Source organism: Pezoporus occidentalis, unplaced genomic scaffold (genome assembly GCF_034315485.1).
Source record: "Pezoporus occidentalis ecotype Australia unplaced genomic scaffold, CSIRO_AGI_Poc_V1 ctg220, whole genome shotgun sequence".
NCBI lineage: Eukaryota > Metazoa > Chordata > Aves > Psittaciformes > Psittacidae > Pezoporus > Pezoporus occidentalis.
Genome location: NW_026914073.1, coordinates 813,609 through 837,270, shown reverse-complemented (window position 1 = coordinate 837,270; position 23,662 = coordinate 813,609). Strand labels below are relative to the sequence as shown.

The 23,662-nt window shown below is 50.0% G+C and overlaps 1 protein-coding gene across 3 annotated transcripts in view; it reads right to left on the bottom strand.

Moving 5' to 3' along the window:
• CNTFR (ciliary neurotrophic factor receptor) overlaps nucleotides 1-23,662 on the bottom strand; it is a 205,948-nt gene that overhangs the window by 68,528 nt on the left and 113,758 nt on the right. For all 3 annotated transcript variants that reach the window (XM_062620385.1, XM_062620386.1, XM_062620384.1), the window contains one exon: nucleotides 18,388-18,469. In XM_062620385.1, coding sequence (XP_062476369.1) covers nucleotides 18,388-18,469 — 82 coding nt within the window. The remainder of the gene's footprint in view (nucleotides 1-18,387; nucleotides 18,470-23,662) is intronic.

Below are 23,662 nucleotides of genomic sequence, written 5' to 3'. Positions count from 1 at the left end.
ACTAATGGGAACCAGCAGGCAGCAGGGAAGTCCCCCTAGCACCCTCCAAGCCGGACTCACCTTAGCCTTTGCCCTTCACTGCCTTGTGAGTGGTGTTAGTACCGTGGATGAATTAAAGGCTTGTTTTCTGGCCCTGCTTTTTCATGCAGACAGGACAAATAGCTGCAGGCCACAAAAGAGTGCTTAGATCAGGCTTTTCAATGCCGTTTAAGGGGAAATCGATACGATTTGGAATTACGTGCCCAAATCACAGCCATAAACACAAGAAAAGCTCATTGTGATCCAGCAACAGCACGAAGACACCTGTATTTACCAAGCGCTGGGGAGGGGAGGCAAAGCCGGATAGAGACATCGGGGTGCCTTACACCCCATTGACCACAACCTGCCTTTTAAGCCTGGAGCACAGCGTACAATTTCCTACCATTGTTCGGCAATGCCCACGCTCCCGCCCTCAAATAACAACTTTCCTCTGTGTGAACACATGGGGGGCGACCTTTATTTGTTCATGTAAGAGCCCAGCTCCCACTTCACCCCACTCAGGGCTGCGGATTAGCATCAGGCATTGCTCAATACCCTTTTTATTAGCACAGAATTACGGATGTCAGAGGCGTAAAAGACCTGTTGGGTCCCACTCAGTCCATCCTCCTTCTGCCAAGACAGTATTGGTCCCTGCAGCATATTTACTATTTCTCCAGTCTAATTTTACATACTGTACAATCTGTGCAGTGCCAAGTTACGATCCCTGTGTGAGAAGCAGAGCTCTCAATTTCCAGGCTCTTGGGTGTGTAAAATCACAACCGCGATGTTAAATTAACTTTTTTTTCCCTTGCATTTAATCATTTAATAGCTCTAAAATTCAGCCCCTCAGGCTCTTTCTGTCTGTCTGTTGGCTTGGGTTCTGCCTGCTGTAGGCCAGTGGCTTGTCGCTTACAGATGTAACGCTCACACCCCTGGGTGGATCGGCAGCAGCTGGGCTTGAGGCTGGGACCGCTGCAACTTAACACATGAACTTCTGCGGCCTGAGGGTGGAAAATCTCCTCTGCTGTCTCAACCACAGGTACAGGAGGTTCATCCTCATCCTTACAGCACAGCGCCAGCAAGGGGGGTGTACAGGGCACACTGTACACAGGGCCAGGACTCAAGGGCATCACCCAGGCTGGGTGTAGAAATCAAAGCAGGGGTGCAACCTGCAGCACTGACACATGGCAGGACAGGGCAGTGACGTATTCCCAGTGATGTCCTATTCCCAGGAATTCCCAACAGAAACAATGAACAATACTTTTTCCTTCTATTCACTGGAGGTTACACCCCAGGACTCACTTCTTCCCAAGAGAGATATTTCTTCCCCCCGTACCAACCAACCAGTGTGGCATGGTAAACATAGGGTGGGAAGAAGAGATGCTGATGAAATGGGAATAATTTTCCAAAGTCTTTCTTTTCAGACTCAGTCCACCACTCACTTCCCCAAGTAACACATGCATTTCTAGAGCCTGGTGATGATTTCAAAGCAATGCTAATAATAAGGCACCATCTACTCCACTCATCAGGGGCTGTGTTAACAATTAAGTCAAGGCCTCAGGGTTTGCCTTCTTAATAACAAGATACTGCATTTGCATTTCATGTCTTTCAGTCCGAAGGATCCTCAAGCAAAGCAAGCCTGGAAATGATCACTGGCACATGCTGAGCCATGGCACAGCTGTGAAGCTGCAGCCTGACAGTCACACAAAGCATCTGCTGGGTGCAAGCACCTCTGGGGTGGATGATGGCAACGTGTCAGACCTGTTGCACACTGGAAAGAGCATTACTTCCACCAGAAACACCGGATAAATCCCTGAATGCAGCTACAGGAGCATTGCAGAGGACCCCAGGACAGAGCTCCTGGAACTCAAGCAGAGCTTGGAAGCAGGCTGCTGCTGAGAACTGAATGAGGCTGAGTCTCCGGTTGTGGGCTGGGAAGAGATTCTGAGCCATGGATGACATGACTGCAGGATCATTGTCCTCAAATTGTTTCTGAGCTCCTGATGGGGCTCAGCACTATTTGAAAGCCCCACAAATCCACAAGCCGCTTGAGTATTTGTAACTTTTTCTACAGTCAGGGAGCTATTGAAGGGGGCACAAGCTTTTGCATATGACTTTGGGCAGGTGGGACAAAGTCATCTGTGCAATGCTTGGATGATCCATGCAGCAAGACGTACGTCTGTGAAAGGGAAGGAGACTGAAAGCACACCATGCTGTGGGGCATGCAGATAGAGGTTTTGCATGCCTTCTTGTACAGATGTGCGTGTATCCCTGAAAAGCACAATGCAGAAGCTTACATGAGGTCATGCCACATCTGAAAAGAGACCCTTAAGATGAGGATGGCAAGCTGGGACCTTTCGGCTGGGTTTCCCCTTCCCAGCAGCAGCACAGAGTGTTTATGGAGAAGGGCTCGTGAAACTCCTTAAAGATTAATGAGCTAAGCCAGCTCCTGCTTGGTCCTTCTCTCTCACAGATGCTCCAAGAACCAGTGTCCAGCACCATTTCCAAAACCTCTGAAGAAGATGCTCTTCTTTAGGCATTGAGCATCTCCAGGCAACCCTCACTGGCTGGCTGGTGACAGAGGTCCCTGTGTTCATCCTGCAGAGCCTGAAACAACCATGCTGTACTTTCTATTTGATGCTGGCTGTCTCTCTGCTTCTGGAAACACCTCCTTCTTCACAGAGCCTTTCCTGCTCATCTACCTGCTGACATTCCCTCTCCATATACCTTTTATTGCTGCCGCTCTCACTAAAGCCCCCCAACCAGAGAGCAGCTCTGCTTTCGGGCTCTGTGAAACAGGAGCTCAATGTGCCTTTGACAGCATCTCCTAAACCAATTACTGATGCTGCTGTTCCAGGGAGCTCTCCAGTTGATGGTTTTTTACTTCTTCCCAGTGTTGGGGATGATGAACAAATGTTAGTTCAGGAGCAGACATTCATTCAGTATGATCTGCTCATTATTTCCTGAATTTCAACACTTAAAAGCTTCAAGTGTCTTATTGCAAAACAACAGCTAAAAGGCTAGCTATGTTCATTGACAGAAATACAAATAAATGTGCCCATCTCTCTGGAGAGCCCTTGGGTTTGCAGCAAAAGATGGTCTTAGGGAAGCGTATTTTAAAGTGAAGATAATACAGAAGCTCACCGTGTCTAGAACTCCAGCTATCTGAAAGCACTATTGATTTACAACTATTATTAGCACAAGAGATACTTGAATTCTGGAATTTCTGTAAAACATTTTGAATTCAGGTTCTGAAGCGTTTAAAGGACTTGAGAAAATATCTTTGGCTCCAAGTCAGCAGAGCACTTAGGCAAGCCCTTAACTTTCAGCATGTGTTTAAGTACCTTGCTGACTTGGGGCTTTTAACCCCGGCAAAAAGAAAGCAAAGAGGAATGAAAAGCCAAAGGAAAAAGTTCTGGTGTGTGTGGAAACGTTCAGGCAAGCCAAAAGAAAACGTGGATCTCTTCTGGAAAGTAAGAAAGGAAAACATAATAGTTACTTGCTTTAAAATTAAACACTAGAGGAAGCTTTCTGGAGGGGGGACAAAGGCTCCAAGAAGAAAAGGAGTATTTCAATGTAGCCTAACTCCAGCTTCACTCCCCTGCTTCTTTAGCATGTTGAAATTATTTATTACTGAAAAAAACCTGCAACCCAACCTCAAAATTTTCTTCCCCCTCCCACTTTCAGACTAAGAGTGATGGGAGAGAGAAAAATCTTGGCTTCAGCAGCTAAAAAACATCTCTGAAATGAGTCGGCTGTGAGAGGAGGGAGGAAGAGGAAAAGGGACGAGGGAGTGAAGGGTAGTAAGGGGGAGGAGGGAATTGCCCACAGGCAGGAGCCTGCAAGCAACCGCACACGCTGCCTACGGGAGTGGGAATATGAGAAGGTCCATAAGGAGAGAAAATCAGTGCAAATCTATGCACATACGCATGAAAAGCAGCTACAGGGAGCAAGTGGCTCTTCCCCTACCTCCAGCGTGACGCCATAATAGAAAACAAGCTCAAGCACAGCAAAAAGGGGATTCTCTGCAGCCCACCCAGGGAGAGCACTGCCAGCCCATAGGAGACAGTGACAGCGAGAGCCTGCATGGGGATGGGTAAGAGGAGGTGCCCCAGCATCTCTGGGCTCTGGTGCTCACAGCTCCTGTGGCTCTGGCACAGCCAGGGTAAACTCAGGATGCCCTGAAGTTCATAACATTGCTCTGGCCCCATTAGGGCAAAAGTCCAAACTCTCCATATTCTTCATTAAAGAGGAAGAAAACCATCACGTTCTTTCCTTCATAAGGGAATCAAAGAATTTCATGTTTTTCAGGTTACTTTTTTTTTTTCACAACTGCTCAACTGTGTTTTACAAAAGGCTTTGGAACCTTTTTTTTTTTTTCTTTCTTTTAGGGGGAAGAGAGTGTCAATTCAAAGTGAAAAACCTGTCCACTTCTGAAAATGCCAAAAAGACAAATTACAGCCCCTCATCAAACTTCTTTTTTTTTTTTTTTTTTTTTTACTCCCCAGAAGAGAAACATGATTTTGCAAAGCATTCAGACACTGATGACATCATTTTCCAATGGAAATTGGCTCCCCCAAGGGTTTTCCCTATCAGGTCTGCTCAGGACAGATTGGCAGCAAGCATTTTGCTTCTCAATGGGGATGCCCCTGATGGGAGGCACAGGGTCCTGACACAGGAGAGAGGTGGCACTTGCCCAGCACTCAATTGCTGCACTGCCTGCAGCACCCTGAGGACGGATACCCCATTACCCACTGCTCTGAGCCAGCACTCAGCAAGCTGCAGCTCTTGCCTTAGCAACCTGACAACTCGAACAGATGAGAGAAATGAGCAGAGCATCATTCTCTGCATTTTACAGGTGGAGCTGAAGGCCCCAAAGCAGATTAAATGACTTGTCCAACGGCGCGCAAGTTGTTTGCATCAGAGATGACAGGCTCTGATTTTCCTCCTCCCCTGTTATCCTTTGGAAGCGGGTACGTCAACACCAGGGTTTAGTTGGGCTCTCTTGACCCTTGCTAAAATCCAAAATCTGAGAGGACAGAATTCATTTGAGCTGGTATCTTTTTATTCATCTTGTATCCCTGTATGCCCCTTGGGATGCCAACATTCAGATGACGCAGTGGTGGCTTGTGGGGCTGTGAGACTGCTGCTGAGGCTTACACTGATGACTCCCCCTGAAGCAGCAGAGCAAAAAGCCTTCCATAAATACTGGTTATGCTAAAGAACTCCTCAGGGCTAAGCAAGTTGAGAAAAATGGCCTAAACTCACTAGAGGAAGGAAAACACAATTAAATCACCTAACAGCCCATATCCACTAATCCCTTGTGCTATCAGGCTTGAGTCTCTGCCTCTATCCCACCCCTCTTCCAGCCCTGGCACTGCTTTTTCCAGCACGCTGTAAAAGGCAGCCAAGCAAGCGTGTTGTGCGGAGAGAAAGCCCACCACAGCCCTGGGACTCCGGGCAATGGGCTGTGCAATGGCAAGCTTGGGAGCTGCTGACCCAGGCCACAGCATGAATTAAAGACACTCCGAATCTGCAGGAGGGTTCAATATTCACCAGGCTGGAAGACACGTTTGAAACGTCATACAACACGTTAAAAAATGTTCTTGGTGGCTCTCGCTATGCATTCTTCACTCTGGAGCTGTGATTTAGGGCAGGATGAAGCATGTAACAAGATTAAATCTGCCTACCTAATCCTGAAATTTTCCTTCAGGGTTTATAGCCCATAATCCTACTCATAGATCAATAGAAGGATGACTGGGGCCATCTCTCTGGAGCTGCCAGGAACAAAATTGCAAAAATATGGAGAAATAAATGCATCATGGATACAAAACCCCATGGACTTAGAGAGCTCAGTGGGAAAGACTTGCTGAGATTATGGAGTGAGACTCCTACAGAGGGAGGGAACATTCTCCAGTGCAGAGAAATGCTCACTGCTGGGCATCTCGCTCAGAGAGTGTAGATATCACCATTGTCCATTTATCCAACTCCCAACCTCCTCCAAATACCCTGGGAGACAAGGCACATCCAGCTTCCTAAACACCTCTTTCTGGTGGCTCAGGGGTTGCAAGTTCACTGCTGCACTTGGGAGCTGAGAGCAAAGGAAGTGCATGGAGGTCTCATGCTTTGACAGCTGAATCTCCTGGCAAGCTGTGGTCCTGTGCTGACCCTGCTGCCATGCAGGAGAGGTGAGCAGCACCTTGACTATGACTAAGTCAAGCTAAGACAATGCCAAGAGCCAGAAAAAAGAAGGGAAAAAAAGGGAAACCCAACCCTGCATAAATGTATTTAAAAATGTGTCTTCTAAAATGACAGCTTACAAAGTCCCATGTCATTACTAATCCCCCACGATTTTTCTTTCTGTCTCCCATGCTGCCAAGGCATCAGCTATGTAACTTTTGAGAAGCACCGACTGGCAGCGTAAAAAAGGCAGCAGTTATTATACTGCAACACTTCACTGCTTCCCTGAGCTGCAGCTCCCTCCTCCACTGTTAGAAGTGAAGTATGATCAATGCTAAGTAATTAAGGGCCAGAACCTGCCAACCATGCTCACACCAAGTTTCTTGAATATTCAGGGCTCACTCTCCATAAAAGCAAGAATCAGTCTCCAGCAATTTGGGCTGAAAACAACAGAAACTCTCTGTGCAAACTGCTAGTGGGAAGTGGAAACATCCATACCAGGGCTGAGAGCTGGAGGAGTCACCTGTGCAGAGACAGACCCAGTGCGCTGCTGCTGCTGCAAATCCACAATTGACATGATGGGAAGGGCAGTAAGCAGCTTGCAGGCACCCCTTAAGGCTCTCTGTCAAAGGGAACTGTTAAGTTGGCAGAACTATTGCCAGGACCAAGGAGGAGTAATACCCTTTCTCTTAGCACCCAAAGGGCTGTGCCCTGTGATGCTGGGAGAGGGCAAGGAAAAGGCTGGGTGCAACTGGGCAAACCTGGGGAGGTTTCTCAAGGCCAAACGAGGTAGAAGAGAGTCCCAGTAAAGTGAATGGACTTCCAGGGGGAGCACCAGTGGGAATGGTGCTGCAGCAAACTAGCAAGGGAGCCTATGATCATTAACAGTGTTAGCAAAGTTATGGCCAAACATGGAGGCTTCCCATGGGAAATCACAGGGAGAGGAGTAAACAGGAATTAACTTCTGTATTTAATGCACCCTTACTCTGGCATGCCTCAGTTCCTCAGTTGCACAGCATGCTGTCAGCTGGAGCACCCACACTGCAGTGCAGCAAGCTGCAAACACAGCAGAGTCTGACCTGCCAGGGCTTGTGGCTTGGCTGGAGTCAGAGGTTCTCTGTGACTCATCCTACAAAGGCTCAAGTTCACTGCTAAGGCTGGAGACTCCCCCCGGGAGCCCTCCAGGCTCAGTTTACTGTCCCCCTGGGAGCAGGTTTGCTCACAAACAATGAGGATGGTGAGCAGAATTTGCCTGCCTGGTTGGAGAAGATCCACTTTTGGATGGATGCGGGGCTACTAGGACAAGCCTGCAGCAGAGGACTGCTGTGCATATGGTCTGTACAATGGAGGTCTGCACCAGCCACTGCTGTTGTGAGCCTGCCTTACTGCTGCTCACAACAGGATGGGATACTGATCTCACTCTATAGCTTTGTTACCTCTGTGAGGGATGCTCAGTGACTTCTTGTCTTTATTTCATTGTGGAGGCAGCAGCTGTGGAGGCATGTGAGCAGCACAGGGCAGGGTACAGTGGACCTCTCTCCATAGGAAAACATCCATTCCCCACCTGCTCTCTGCCAGCAGAGCTGTGTTATCCAGCAGCAAGCCCAGTATCTGGACGTCAGAAACACGTGCATACACAAGCACACTTCATTACACCATAGCAAATTCAGCAAGGATCAAGCAAGGCACGCTACGTGCTGCAGCTCTGCTTTATTTTGTGCGTCGCAGTCAGCTCCTCAACGCGATGGTGCCAGCAGTCTTCTGCCTACAAAGTACACAGTTCTTGGCTGGCAGAAGTCCTCCAGGTTCTCAGCCTTGCAGGTCAATATTCTCCAGCATTGTCTCTGCAGACCTCTGGCTGTTTTGCAGCACTCCAGAACAGGTAACTGAGAAGAGCCTGGCTACTGGCAGATGGCTCATCTCTGCTAACACAGATCTACCCTGCAGGAAATGCTTCAGGCTGTACAAGCTAAAACAGCTAGGAAGGTCAGGTGTGTTGAACCTAGGATGAAGGGCAGTGCATGGCTCTACCAGCCATATGCACCCTGGAGTGAGGCTCCCCATCCATAGGAGAGGCTTCTGCATCCATAGAGAATCCTTCACTGGGAGGTGGATGTGTCTTGCCAGGGACTCACCCAGCACACAGATACATACAAGCAAAAGTTTTTAGCCCCTTCCCGTTGTCTTCTGAGTGGAGATGAAGGCTGTTTCATCTGCACACTGAGTCACATATACAAAGTCCCTTTAACACCAGCCTCCCCAGTATGGCTCTAAGCAAAAGAAGGAAAGGCAATGATGCTCCAGACTCAGCAGCAATTAGTGCCTGGTGGCAGCTAAGCCTAAATAACAATCTTTCTCAGCAAATCTTACCTCAAGAGATCAATGGCCCGTACTCTGGACTAATACCACTATAACCCCTCCTGCTTCCATCCACTGTGTTGTGGTTTCACTTCACTCCTCCACCTGATTTGCCTTCCTGGAGCACTCATTACAAGGTGACATGCATGGCTTTTCCCCTCCATAATGAGCCTGCTGCAGACCCACCTCAATCCTTCTTTTCCTTTTCCTTTTAATATGGCACAATTATATTGGCTTCTCTGCATGGATCTGCCCCATTTAGCGCTGCCCAGGATTGCTTATCCTGAAAGATGGTCTTTTCATCCTCTGGACAGATTGCATATCTTCCAAGTTGTTCTTCTGTTTATTTTTTTACATTCCAGCATCTCCCACCTAGGAATCTGAGTATCAGGTGTTTCCCTTTGCACAGGAGCACAATGTCTGCCCAGAGAAACTAACCCCCTCCAAAGACTTTGATAATGAAAGTTTGTGTACGTTGCACCCCAGAGCATTGCCTCTCCTGAGCATGCTTCATGGTTCCTTTGCTCAGTTCCCACCCTAGCAAAACCCCCTCCTGAGGAAGCAGACAATAATGTTTGCACTCAGTGTCTTGCTGTGTCTGTGTTCCCATTGCCCATGGCTTTGTTTGCTCACAGACAGGTCACAGGAGGCCTGAAGACAGCAGCAACTGACTCACTCCATGCCCAAGACTACTGATGGGTATGCAGGACCTGAATGTCTCAGCCCCAGCCCTGCCTACGCTTTTAGTCCTGGGGTCTGCCACACACATCTCTTCTGACACACTCCAGGGACGATTTGTAGCACCCTTTGCAAAGCTGCCCCCAGAGCTATAGCTCTTTCCTCTTTCACCCTGATTGGAGATGGGCTTTGCAGTCCCAGGGTGGTCTATGATCCAGGACTTCAGACACTGGAAACCCTTCAAAGGGGATAAACGATGAGTGGCACCTTCAATACAAGTTCAGTTGGACACATGTCTCTGAACAGGCTGTCAAGGACCAGGCTGCTTTGGAGATGTGAGATGATTGGCTCCCTAGTTATATGTGACTTCCAAGGTGAGACTGTTCCAAGCTTTCAGAGGCTAATTGAAACCAAACCCCTGAAGCACTGAAGATTTCTGCTCTCCCTGTCACTGGTTTATGAGATCTTCCAATGCTGGAAGCCTTTGAGAACGTAAAAACAGGCATAAAACCCAACAGGAATAACCCGTGGATGAAGACTGCTTCTTCCACCTACAGGAGCTCCTAACTGGGACAGGACACAGCCCTTCTTCAGCAGACAGAGCTCAGGCAAAGAGCAAAGCCTACGGCTACTCCCTGCATGTTCAAATGGGATTTTGTCCTCCATCAGTATGTGTGGGCTCAGGTGCTATGGTGGTGCCTTGATTTACAACTGAGTGTCAGCAGAGAAAGCAATGCTCCTGCTCCAAGCAGCGGGATGATGCCATCCCAAGGAAATTACCTTTATTCAAACTCTTCCTCCCAGCCTCGTCCCAGCGACCAGGGTTTGTCCAGCAGTGGGTTTCAGCAAAGATTTGTTGGTAAGGACCCAGCTGGCTTGTGTAGATGCTCCATGAGCTAAATGCTGCTCCGCATACCATGCTGTCCCCTCTGGTCCTGCCTCTTCCCCATGCAGCTTTGCCCATGTCGTCAGTAACTCCCAGGGCTTCATCCTGGTCTCTTCATCCAAAGCTCCTCTGGGTGTCTAGGTAGACTACAAACCCCAGCCCTCCTCCTTCACTGCTTGTTGATATATTTAATGAAGTCTAAGAGACTACTGAGACATGGTTTTCCTTGCCACCGCCAGAACAAACGAATCCTGGCAGGCTGTGTTGCTCCCTGCAATTTCTTCTCTCCACAGATGTGAACTATTTTCACCAGTTTTATGGGGTCAGAGCTCATACAAACCTTGCCAGATCCATGCTCTTATTCTTTAGTTCTGTTTTCTTTCTTTTCTTTTTTTTTTTTTTTTTACAGGTTTGTGATCTGCTTCACTACACAGAACTTGCAACTGATGCAAGGGTTCTTATTTATATCTGTGATCTGTTAGCATCACAGACATTGCCAACTAGATTTCCTTCCAACCTCTCTCAGATGTCTCATGTAGGCCTGGGGACAGATCCTCACTTTACTCCAGAACCTCATCTCCGTCAGCTCCATTTCAATAACTTCTTCTATTCCCAGAAAGGGGTAAATTCAATGAAAGTGACTCCACACTCACTTGTATTCAAAAGCAGGCAGCTTCTTTGCAACATCCTTTGCATGTCTCCAAACTTCAGTAACTTGCAAAGGGCAGGTCTTCAAAGCCCTGAGTACCAGCCCCTCTGTTTTTCTTACCTGTCCTTCTCCTTTTTCCCCTGCCTGCACTCTTAGAGCATTTCTCCTCATGCACTTGGCACATGGGACATTAATCTCATGGTGACTTGTGTCTATTTTCCACACACAGACCCTGGTCTAGAGGATGAGCTCTCCTCTCGCTGTCTGACAGTCAAGAACCATGCTCCGACAGCATACCCAGCTCCATGCAACAGCGACTTTGTGGTGCAAAATAACAGACACCGCATGGAAATCAGCCCTTCACATTTCCCTGGTGGGATGAGCGAGCCTGGGCCGTGTTCCCTTTGGGTCTATCCTACACCGCAGGTCGGATCCCAGGGGGATGCTCTGCTCTGGGACCTGCGCAGTGACGAGGCAGTGAGCAAGGAAATACAAGCACTAAAAATAGGCTGCTTGCGGTAGGGGCTGACCACATTTATTAGCAAGCCTGTGCTCTGGCTGACCACAAGGTCAGCCTCTGAGAGCTTGGCCATAATTCACTCTGTGTCTGGGCAGGAAATCTACTTGAGCTCAGAGGGATGTCCAGTAATAGAAAGAGTTGTTCCAGGACCTGGGGCTATTTTTGCTGTTTTCTTTTACTTTGCAGACAAGAAACCTTTCGGGAGATACATCTTGTGCTGGTGGGGGTGGGAGGAAAAAGCCAGGTTCTCTGGGAGAGGCAGAGGGACAGGAAGGAAAACTGGGGGGATGTGTGTGGAAGTTCTTGTTTGTGTCTGGGGTTCTTCTTATCAGACTCATCTTCATCATGTAGAACAGGGACGAAGTAATAAAAGATCAGAGCAGCAAGGGAGACAACAGACCTTGCTGGGCTCTTAATTGCCCTAACAGCATGCAGCAGAGTTTAATGGGTTACAGATGTGGGCTGGCAGGGAAGATGGGGAGGCAATGGAGAAACCACACCTGTAATGAATGTGCAGGGATGGAGGTGCCTTTGCAAGGAAGGAGGATCTTCCTTGTAAAGGCATCAGAGGGCAACTTGGAACTACAGCCAGGTTGTACCCCTGGCCAGCATGGGATGGACCAGCAGATTGGCACTCAGCAGATGCAGCAGTCCCAATGGGATAGTGCTGGTCTCCAGTGGACAGCCAAGAGCTTTGTCTAGCTTAGCTCTGAGCAGCAATTTACAAGACAAAGGAGAAAAAGAGCAGATGCCTGCCCTTGAACTGCAGCCTTCAGAATGATTTAAGCAGGCTCCATCTAGCAGAGAATCTCAAATCCTAATCACTGCACATAAGCCACTGGTGCTGGAGCCTTCATGTGAGGGGTAATGTGTCCCCAGTGAGTCAGGTTGACTCACCCGCTGGGTGCCTGCATTGCCTACAGAAGTGGGATGACTGTTCGGGGGGGCCCAGAGGTGCAGGTGGTGCTGCTCCATCCGGGGTCCTGCCATCCTGGGGTGCCCACACCTTTGGGAATGCCTTCCCCCATTGCCCTGGTGCTTGTGTCTTCACCATCTCACAGATCCAAGGTAGGAGCTTCTACTCATGACATGCCCTTGGAGTGAGGTTTTCCCCTTACAACTGTCTCCTTCATCAGATTATGTGTACACCACCATGCACTGAGCTCATTCAGCCTGAGGACAAGCTGAGCTAAGTCCCCAGACTCTGACTGCACTGAGCAAAACCATATAGCATCCTTCCAATGCCAAGACACGTGCGTTTATGTCTCAGTTCAGGCTCTCCAAGCTCTTCATGAAGCAAACTGGAAGAACATTTTGGCTTTGAGAAAGCTTGCAGAGAGTGAGGGCTGATGGGGCAGGTAAAGGCTACCCCAAATCTTGCTCCCTAACAAGAGGGAAGTCCTGGAAATGCTCCCAAACCTCCTCACATGTTGAACTGGACTGCAGTTCTGAGCAAGGCTGGTATTTCAGCCAGCTGGATAATGAGAGCATCCAGAATTATAACAGGAAGGATTAAAAAAATGTAATTGCTAATGGGGAATTAATTGTTAATGGGGAATTAATTGTTAATGGGGAATCATCATCGCAGGAGGGTGTTCCCAGTGTGGCCCACAGGGACCTGTTCTTGGCCAATTGCTAGTCACTCCTCTCATTGATTATCCTGAAGGCAACATAAAACTGTTGCTGGCAAAGTTCTCTAATGACACAAAGGCTGATGTATACAAGGGAAAGGATCAGTCCATCATGCACAGAGCTCTGGAGCAGTTAATATACCAGCCTTCCCTCGGCAAGAACACATGTTTTATGCAGCCAAACACAAGTCCATTCATCTCCAGTGGAGGAATGCAGGTCAGACTCTCAGAAGGCTGTTCTGGGGAGGACAACGCTGATAAGGCTTTGGCAGGACCAACCGGAGATGATGTGCCAGCATGCTGTGATGAGAGCAAAACTTGGCCTGAGACTCATATAGGTATCATGGGAAGTGGGAAGGTGCTATGGAATGACAAGTCAGAGCTTTCTCCTGCACTGGCTCCAGCCTGAGGGTGGAACAAGGCTCTGCAGGAGCCCTAATCCTAGTCCTAACCCTACCTTCAGCCTCCCAGGTGGCCCCTCAGCACACACACAGGCGACCCCTTCGACCTTGCCTTCCCCAGCAAGTGTCTGTGCTGCAGCAATTACAAAAATTCCAGAACACTCCGTTACACGTGGGTCTTGCCCAGGGGAATGGGTGGAAAAACAAAACAAAACATGACAGATGTTAGCCATGTCACTTAATGCATGATTGAAGGGCGCTCTGATAGTGCAATGAGATGAGAGAGAAAGAGAAGTAGAGGAGGGAAGGGAGGGGAAGGGAAGGGAAGGGAAGGGAAGGGAAGGGAAGGTAAGGGAAGGGAAGGGAAGGGAAGGGAAGGGAAGGGAGAAGAGAGGAGAGAGGAGACAGGAGACCTTCTCTATGTATATTTGGAAAGACTACTGTCTTAGGTTGGATGAACATCTCCCCTGTGCACCCATGGGCACAAAACCAAACCTTGAGACCCAGGTAGCCCATCACACCGCTTGAATCAAGGCACCTTAACTGAACAGCATTTGAAAAACAACCAAAACCTACTCAGTTATCTACAAACAAGCCACATGTTCCTGTGTAAATCTACAAACCATCTCCTACACAGAAAATCCAGGCCACACCCCAGACCCAAAACAACTGGTGTAACCATGCCAAACAGATGCTATAGGGATTACAAGAGCTGATTGATGTAGGAGGAAGCAAAGTCCCAAAAGAGCTGGTTGCATCCCCATTAGCCAACAAATGCTACATGGAGAAGGCTGCACAAAGTGGGGAGGGGAGACACAGACATATCTACAGTTGGTTTCTCTTCAAAAAGCCGATTTTCCTGGCTTTGCTGTGCATTTTGAAGGCTGTTTTTACCGACCCAGGCTTTCTCTTAGCTGAATGCAGGCTGAATTTCTAACAAGGCACATGCAAACTGGAGCTCCCGGGAGGCTTTGCAGCAGAACCGATTGCAAAAGATTAGTGGTAGGGTTTAAGAGAGCAAGAGAGAAGGGGAAGTAATGAAACAAAATCTCTCTTTCTTTTCCTCGGCTGAGGAATGATGCGGGCTAATTGCTTGTTGCTGGTGAGAAAGAGGAGATAGCAGCTTCTGCGCCCATCAATAAATTAACCCCGGCATAAGGCATCTGAAACGCATTCATTTCCAGAGACGTTTATCTCTTTGTCTCCTATGTTGAGTGAAAACATAATTATTGTTTAAACATGAGTTAATTCAGCAAGGTGAGGATCAATAAAGCAGAGTTACTCCTCTTTTAAAAGCAGAGAAATCTAAATCTGGGGCAGATGTGGACATAACTTTGACAGAGCTGATGGATGGAGAAGATGCTTTGGTCATGGCAGGAACCTGGGGAAGCAGAGCTCCCTCACTCCAGGACTGCTGTTGCCCTTGGGTCTACTAGCAACAGCTAAGTCCGGCCTCGGGCAGTTACAACAATCAATAGAAAGGGCTGAAATCACCCATGCATGTATGTTTTATGGTCTGACACACAGCTGACAGCTCCACCATGTACACACTTCCCATGCAGAAGCTTTGGCAAAGCCCCAGGGCTCATGCTGTGGCCCCTCCCTTTCCTTTGAGGATGCCCAAGCCCTGCTAGGGAGAGGGTCTCTGCACTGCCAGGCTGCTTTCACACAATGGAGTCCCTGGGCAACCAAAGGTGGAAGCAGCATCACTTCAGTGCTCTGCTGAGCTTTCCCCATTGCTGAAATAAATTGGCAGCAGCCGCTGCCTGGAGAGGGAAACACAGGAGGGCAAACTGAGTTACAGAAGATAATGGGGAGGGCACTGGGCTCTCATGTGTGTTATTCAGCCAGTTCTGCCTCCTCTGTCCCCTCCCATTTCTTCTTGCAGCTCCTATCCATCCCTCTGTGCCGACTGGGAGGTGAGTGATGGTGACAGCCCATGACTACCCAGGGCAATGCTGTCTGTGTAGGCAGGCTGCCCCTCATCTGGCAGTCCCATCTGAAGCCAATTCAGTGAAACACTAAAATGTGCTCACCCATGCACGTACATCCAGGGGTACACCCCTGGATCCCTTGCTCAGTGAGTCCGGCAGCAATCCCACCCATGCCAAGCATGCCACTAGAGCCTGACAGAGGCACCCAGTGTGCGGGGCTGAGCAGCACAGGGTGATGGGTTTAGCAGTAATAGGATTAGCTGCAAGCACACCATGCGAAATGCATGGTGGCAGCAGCACTGGCAGTTGCAGCAGCTTCCACAATCAACCTGATTGCCCCAAAACACCACAACCAAAGCTCTTATGGTAGGGGTGGGCCAGGACCAATCCCTGTCTGTCGGCTTCAGCTTTTGTGGGGGTAAATACACAACCTGAAAGATCAGGGAATTTTGTGCTGGGAGTGGCATCCCCTGTCTGCAGCCAAGCATTTTGCCCTATCCACATGGCCCACAGTCTGGGTGCATTGAGAGCCATACCATGAGAGAGCCCCTCATGAACACCTCCTTTTGGTGCAGCTTTAGCAACCTGCCACAGATGTGAAGCAAAAGGAAGCTCTGCAACCAGAAGAGAAGGTACCCAAATATACTGGTACCCAAATCTACTGACCCCTGAGCCTCTCCATCCCACCTCCCAAACACTGAGGAGCATTTTGGACTCCTGCATCCCGGACAAATGCTCCCTTTGCTCTGCCAGCTCCAAGCAGAAGGACTAAAGACAAGCAGCAGAGGGGTTAGCCCATGAGCAACCTCGCCTCCATGGAGCCCCAAGCTGCTGAGGTTATTAATTCATGTGGCACTTTGCAGGATGCTCCAGTAATCACCAGGGTGCATGTGAGAGCCAGGAGCTGGTGGCAGAGCTCGATGTGCAGTGCTCATGCTCACTTAACAGCTTGTCACATCCTCCTCACTCAAGTATTCAGTGCTAATGCATCTCTTAAAGTGCTTCATGAGCTATTAAAGTCGAGCGTGCCTCAAGTGCATGATAAATGGACTCCATACCAGCACCTTCCCCCCGCTCCGCCCAGTCCCTGCCACCAGTAGGATTAATCCGTTCGCCCACCCCATTCCTGCTGCCCTTTCCCCGCCTGAGAGCCCACCTAGCAGGGGATGATCCCTAAAGTTTGCTGGCGAGGGAAGGCTGCAGTGGGGCAGGGCATGAGCTCTGGGCTGGGGGGATGGAGAGCACCCCTCGGGTCTCCAGTGTGGGGTAGATGCTCTGCAGCTTCACCTGCATGTATGCATCCTCTATGCAGCAGGCATGACGGGGTGGGCAGGATACTGCTGCCCAGAGCATCACCTTGGTGTTGCAGAGAGGTGACACACAGTGCCTCTGGAGAGCAGATTAAAGACAGTCCTGGAAGCGCCCTATTAGCTTTCCTCCAGCTCTCATACCCAGTTTTCCCCCACCTCACATTTTCACGTCCCTCAGGGCAGAGCAGCTCCTCTGTCTCCTGAAGATGGGGAGAGCCCTGCCCCTTTCTGCATCCCATTCAGGCACTTGTTGATGTGCACAGGTCTCAGCAGCACCAGTTTTAAGCTGGTGCCCCAGGCATCTCCCCCCTGCATGCAGCCAGGTGAAAGAGAAGGGACACAGGGACAGGCAGGCTATGCTGCCAAGTCTCTGAATCCTGCTGGATCATGGAGCAGTCATTTCAGCCTGCCTGGCCAGGGGCTCTCTGCACCATCACGTTGCTGCCAGCAGCAAAAGGCATGTCCCTGGCCAACACTGGTGGGGAGCAGCATTTGTTTCTCTGTCTAGGCAACACATTTCGAGTGTGCATAACCTTGAAGTACCTGGCACGCCTGCTTTGTGCATCTTGCTGTGCAAATTGTCTGGGATACCATCCCCACAGCATGGAGGGAAGCAGCATGATGCATCCAAAGGATGCTCTGGAAGCCTCGACACTGAGTCCTTCAAGGCTTCCCAGGCAGCCTTGCAAGTGCAGCAGGATGAAGCAGCACTGCTTCTCTGCAGAAAGCATCACAGCATCACAAGTAACACATAGCTCAGCACCCAGGTACTTTGAGGAAGTGCTGTGGAAGATGCTGGGAGCGCTCCTGAAACACCACCCAGAAGATCCCCCTGTGTCCAGAGAGTGCTGTCCCATGTGATGGGGATATGCTGCCAAATCCTTGCTCTTATGTGTCCAAGCTGGCAGCTTCCAGCAATATAAATCCACCCACCTGGATTTAGGGCATCTAAATGGGGTACTCTGACTGGGTTCCTTGGTCCCACAGAGCCCACGGGTGCACAGATGTCCTTACTGGACTGAATTAGCAAAATTCCCCTCTATAATCCACTGAAAGCAACTACAGACAGGCTGACTGAAGGGAAAGCCAGGGTATTTTGGAAGTCCCCCATTTTGTCCCATTGTTTGCAAGGCTTCCATAGGTGACCCCACAGTAGCTCCCAACCATCCCCTCCTGCTCCTGCCTACACCCAGGGTCATGCAGGGTCTTCCAGCTCCCTATGCCACCAGTATCTCTAACATGTAGTCACTCTAAAGCCATCACCAAGTTAAACTCTTAATCCTGTGCCAACCTGGAGAGAGGCGAGCTAGTGGTGGGTGCAGATGTGTGATGGCTATGGGGACAAAGTCATCCCAAGGGGGTGATAGCAGAATGAGGCATTCATCACAGTCGAGGGGTAGGGTGTCAGGGCTCAGGGCTTGGGGTTGTCAGGCTGCTGCTCTTCCCACCCATTCATCCCTTCATGGGTGGGTTCTACAGGGCAGCATGTGGAAAAGGTGGAGGGTGACGGGATGGGGAGTGACGCCCTGGCTGTAGGAGCATCCTGGGATACACAGGAGTGAGGGATGCTCTGGGGATGCAGGATGCCCAAACCTCACAGCAGGAGGATGGGGATGGGATGCATATGTCACAGAGAGGAGGAAAGTGACAGAGGCATAATACATATGTGATATCCGATATGTGATAGAGGAGAAAAGTGATCCAGAAATGTAACATCAGGCAAGCCTGGAAAGTACATCCAGCTTTCTCCAGCAGAGAGGGTGGAGGAGCGGCATTCCCATTTTTGGGACCCCAAAGGTTCTAGCGGTGTGAAGAGACTCACCCTGCTGGCTGTGCCTCTGGGCATACACCACCACCACCACGGCGAGCACCACGCAGAAGGCTGACGGGACAGGGTTAGCCATCTGTGGAAGCAAACACAGACAGGAGCAGTCAGGGTTTGCCCTCATGAGACCTCGCATGTACTGTGCCAAGAGCCTGTCCCTCCAGATGAAAGGTGTGATGGGACTGCAAGGAGATGGCCATGAAGCGAGACTTCATCTCAGCCACAGGGGAACTCGCTGCAAAAAAGAGGCACTTTGTTGACACAGGCTTCATCATTCAGTCGCCTGTGGCTCTTTTCTGGGAGCTGCCGGGTCCATCAGGTGCCTGGAGGTGACAATACAGCCTGTGCAAGTGCTGTATTTTTCCTCATCTCATTTTCAGTATTTCACTTAATAAACTCATACCCTGGTGCTGGGGTCTCCTTGGCAGCTGCAGCTTCACCCTAGGAGCAGACACTGTCTGTAAGTGGGTTGCAGAGGGTTTTGGAAGAGATGGGAGCATAACCGGGCACTTCACAACAGCGACTTGGATGTGCGAGGTGCAAATCACAGCAGGGGAAGCTGCTGCTGCTGCTGCTCCAGTGTGGCCCCTTCCAGCACTAAGCACTGTGCTGTTTGCCAGCACTACACAATAGCAGCAGCCTTTATGGGCATGCCAGGGACAGTGTCACCGTCCTTGGTGTCTTCACAGTGACCAGTGGGGACAAACAGGGAACATTCTCTCTGCACCAAGCCTCCTGGAATGGACAAATGGCAGCAACAACCTCAGGGATGCCCTGTGCAGCCCTGCCAGGCTCCCTCCCTGGCCCTTCAAACAGGGCTGGTAGAAAAGACCAGAGCTGCTGGCAATGGCAGTGGTGATGCTGGCCCACCCACCAGGAGGTAAATAGCACCATGCATGAAAAGCAAATTACACCTTCAAAACTGTTTTAAACCTCTCTAATCTCCAGCACCGTATCAGTAATGTGTGGAGGATTGCATTTTAATCTAGAACATGAGTATGGGCTCGTTAGCCAGATGGCATCCATTTAAACCTAAATAAAGGGGGAGCTGTACTGGCCAACAAAACATATTCCATTACCCAACACAGCTGTTGCAGGAGCCCAGATGGCCTCAGGTTTGCAGGAGGGCAGCAGCAGGTAAGAGGGATATCATGAGCAGGTTTTGGGGTGCAGATGGTGAACCAGCCTGGCCTGAATGCCTCTCAGAGGCAGGGATGCTGGGGAAGATGGTGGGTCTGAAGATGAGGAGAAGGGCAGAGAAGGGACCCACTGCCTCACTGCTGCATTTGCAGTGTGGGTTCGGGCTTGGGAGCCAGCAGCAAGAGCCATTCCCAATGCACTGCAGCTGCACAGCACAGACACACCAGCCCCAGCCTCCACTTCCAGCCCAGCCCCAGGCCTCCCAGGTCACCTTGATCTAATCACACTCGCAGCCTCCCCCGTGCCTCAGTTTCCCTGCCTGTAAAACAGAGATAATGAAGGTGACCTTCCTTTGAAAGCTCTGGGCGCAGAGCGCTAAGTGCTAATTACAACACAGTTATCATTCACTCTGCCTCTTCTCTCCTGCTCCTCTTTTTTCCTCCTGTGTCTGTTCTCCGATCTGCCTCCTCCGTGTGTTCCCAGCATGTCCCTGCTACCACCCTGCCTCTACACCAGCTGCCATCACAAGTGGCAGCTTGGAGAGACGAGGATGGCCAGGATGCAATGCCACATCCCTGGACAGTGCTGGCGTGGGGGTCCTCAGTCAGCTTGGGAGCCTCCTGCAAAACAGAAGCTGACTCTCCATACCAATCGCAAGTTCACTTCCCACTGATATTCCCTACCTAAAGCCCTGGAAGCTGGTGTATGGCACCAGGAATTGAAGCAGGCATGGAACTGCACCAGGGATGGAAGTCCTGCCACTGCACCACAGCCAAGGTAGCCCCAGGTAGTGCAGCCATCCCACCTCTGGGGACAGTGGCAGTGATGGGAGGCAGGACAGGAGCCACTCAGGCCCCTGGCTGTCAGCTTGCACTCTGAAAAGCATGAGCTCTGCTCACCATAGCCTTTGGTTTGGCTCACACGAGTGCAAATATCACCAGCCACCATTCTCTGCATCTCTGTCCTGCCAGGAAGCAAAGCCACCCGCCTTCCCCTGCTGCTCCTCCTCTTATCGGTTGTCAAAGTAATTGCTGCTGCTCCTGCCCTGTGCTTGGCAGCCTCACCCAAGGCTGGACCAGCACAGAGTTGGGCACCACAGTTATGTGGCAAAGGATAGTTCATGTCCCAAAATACCAGCAGTCTGAGAGTGATGCTCTTTGGTCCCTAAGGACTCAGTGTCATGGCCAGGACACAGGCAGAGGCTCTCAGTGCTGGCACAGAGACCTCACTGCTCATCTGCTTTCACACTGCAAAACCTCATTTCTTCTCAGAAATGAGACTGGCCACCAGGCAGGGGATGGATCTGTTTTCACACCAAAAATCCAGCTAGAAAACCAACCTTTTCTCACTTGATTTGCAGTTTCCCGTGCAGTATTTGCTTAGTTTGGCTGTTTTGCCTAAAGCCACTTTGATTTTTTTTTTTTCCCAAGCACAAACCAAAACCTTCTCAATTTGTGCAGATGCTTCTAATGCAAATTCCATTTGCTGTGTTTGCTCATTTAACGGTTTCTCTAGCAAAAGCCAGCACCCTGGCACGTGGGTGCAACAAGCCAGCAAGTAGCAGCTCACCAGGCGTGTGGCTCCCCTGGGCTGTGTTCCCACTGCGGCTGGGACCAGTTGAGAGGTGATGGTCGGGAACCACAGTTATTACACAGCAATCCCAGCAGTGGGAAACTCAATCTTCTGTGGAAAAGGAGGTTGGAGAGTATCTGCGTTTGCCCATGTAGTGAATAATTTCTTGGTGGTGGAAAGGAAAGAGGAACCTGGGCAGGAGTGGAAGGAGGTGAAGGGGCACAGGAGATGTGGTGGTCCAGTAGCTTTGGAGCCCAGGTTCTTGTTTTAGGAGAGAACAACTAGTTGATCCTTCCCTGCCTTCCTCTGCACCAAGGGTAATGATGATACCAGTCATGGTCAGCTAGAATCATAGAATCGTAGAATGGTTTGGGTTGGAAAGGACCTAGTTCCAACCCCCTGCCATGGGCAGGGACGCCTCAACCTAGACCATGCTGCCCAAGGCTCTGTCCAACCTGGCCTTGAACACTGCCAGGGATGGAGCATTTACCACTTCTTTGGGCAACCCATTCCTGTGCCTCACCACCCTCACAGTAAAGAACTTCCTTATAGCTAACCTGAACTTTCCCTATTAGAAAACAAATCAATGATGTAGACTTGAACATGGTACCCTCCAGCAGCTCTTGGTCTAAGCCAAATGTGTCTTCAGTTGTGCTTTCCCTGAGCCAAATCAGGCTACTTGGAAGAGAGCTGTGCTTGGACCTACAAGGCAAGTCCAGAAGCTGCTCCTGCAAGCAGGACTGGAAGGGCACGGTGATGTGACATTAACTACTGTGGTGTGATGGGGTGAGGTAAGAAAGAATAAAGAGTATCATGTATCCAGGCAAAAAGCTATCATCTGCTGGACAGTCCCAGTGTCCTTTTCTGAGGACAGAGGGATGAGTCCTTTCCAGCTCTCTCTTAGAAGGATCCTCAAAGCCTTGGGAATGCTCACTGGCAATGGGGTACCAACTGGCAGCTGGAGAAGGCAGATCCAAGGAAGGGCTGTTCCTGGCTGGTGAGAGAAAAGGGCTATACCCCAGCCTTCCCCCGCAACTCCCTTCTGCAACAGCCCCCTCCTAGCAATGGTAATAAATAAGACCTCATACTGGAAGTGGGTGGCTTCCATAAAAAACAAGTTGGTTTCAAAACCCAGCGTTCCCTGACAAAAGTCTTCTTGTCAGGCAATTCCCCACCAGGTGCTGTGAAAGCACCTGGCTCTAAAGCCGTGACCTGGGATAGAAAAAGACCCCATTAAGTCATTTTCTTCCCACAGCCACTTGCAACCCTGAGTTCCACAGGAGTTCTGCAGCACCTGTACTGCACTCACTGTAGACACTATCGTACAAACTCTACTGCAGACACCAGCTGTAGATGCCATGATATGCCTGTACTGCAGATACTGACTGAAAATGCTCTGGTATGCCTGTACTGCAGACGTCAACTATAGATGACATGGTACACTTGTCCCTCCACTGACTGACTGCAGACATTACCCTACACCTGCACTGCACATACCTATTGTTGACCTTATGGTACACCTGTATTGCAGATGCTGACTGTAGGTAGTACTGTACACCTGTACCACAGATCGTGACTGTAGCACACCTGCCCTACAGCAGAGGAGACAATCTGCCTGTCCCCAAGGTGTGATGCTACGCCTGCAGTGCAAACACTGACTGTAGCTACTACAGTGCATCTGAGCTGGGAAACAGTCTTGGCAGACACTTCCTGAGCCCCAGCCCTGCAGAAATACCCTTACCAAAGCTCCCTCAATTGCTCAGCCCAGACCTTTGCTTGCAGAGATCATGCCACAGCTTCCTCCAGCCCCCAGGATGCCTCCAAATCCTTACTGGAGGGAAGTGTGTGCTGTTGGAATGAGCAGTGAAGCACTGCAGTGGGCAGGACACCCTCCAGCCCTGGTTCCTGCAGGGATTGCATCACTTGTGGACAGCAATGTGGGAAGGGGAGCACCCTGGAAGCAGGATTTGGGTGCCCAAAAGCACCGGGTGCCACCTCCTCCCTTCAGAACACCCCTGGCAGAAAAGCAAAGAGAGGGGATAAAAGTGGTCCTAAAAACTCCTGGCACTGTAATATCCTGTCAGCACTAAACTCTGCTTTGCTGCTTAAGAGGAGAGAAAAGAGAGGCTTTGTCATCTCCTTAATACATACTATCAGAAAGCCTTACCTGCAGAGTCAGAGCCCCTGCTGTTTGAAAAGCCTTCTTAAATCTAATTTAACCCCCACTGTCAGCAGGGTGATTAGCACTGAGCCCCTGGACCACGAGCACCATGGAGATGACCAGGGCCAGATGAAATGAACTCTCTTATGGCTCTCACAAACTGCAACTTTCCTCCCTCTGTTTCCTCTCCATCTACTAACAAAGTGGAGATGCTGAGAGGATGCCCTGGAGGAGGAAGTGCCCCAACACAGAGCCCTTCCATCACTGTGCCTCTGCCAGCCTGGGGAGTGCTGGCTGGATGAGCACGATCTAGGAGAGATGGACAGAAGGTGGAAGGAAGGCCCTCAAAAAATTTCTCAGCTGCTTTGGTTGAAGATGTGCCTCTGAAGGTAGCCATAG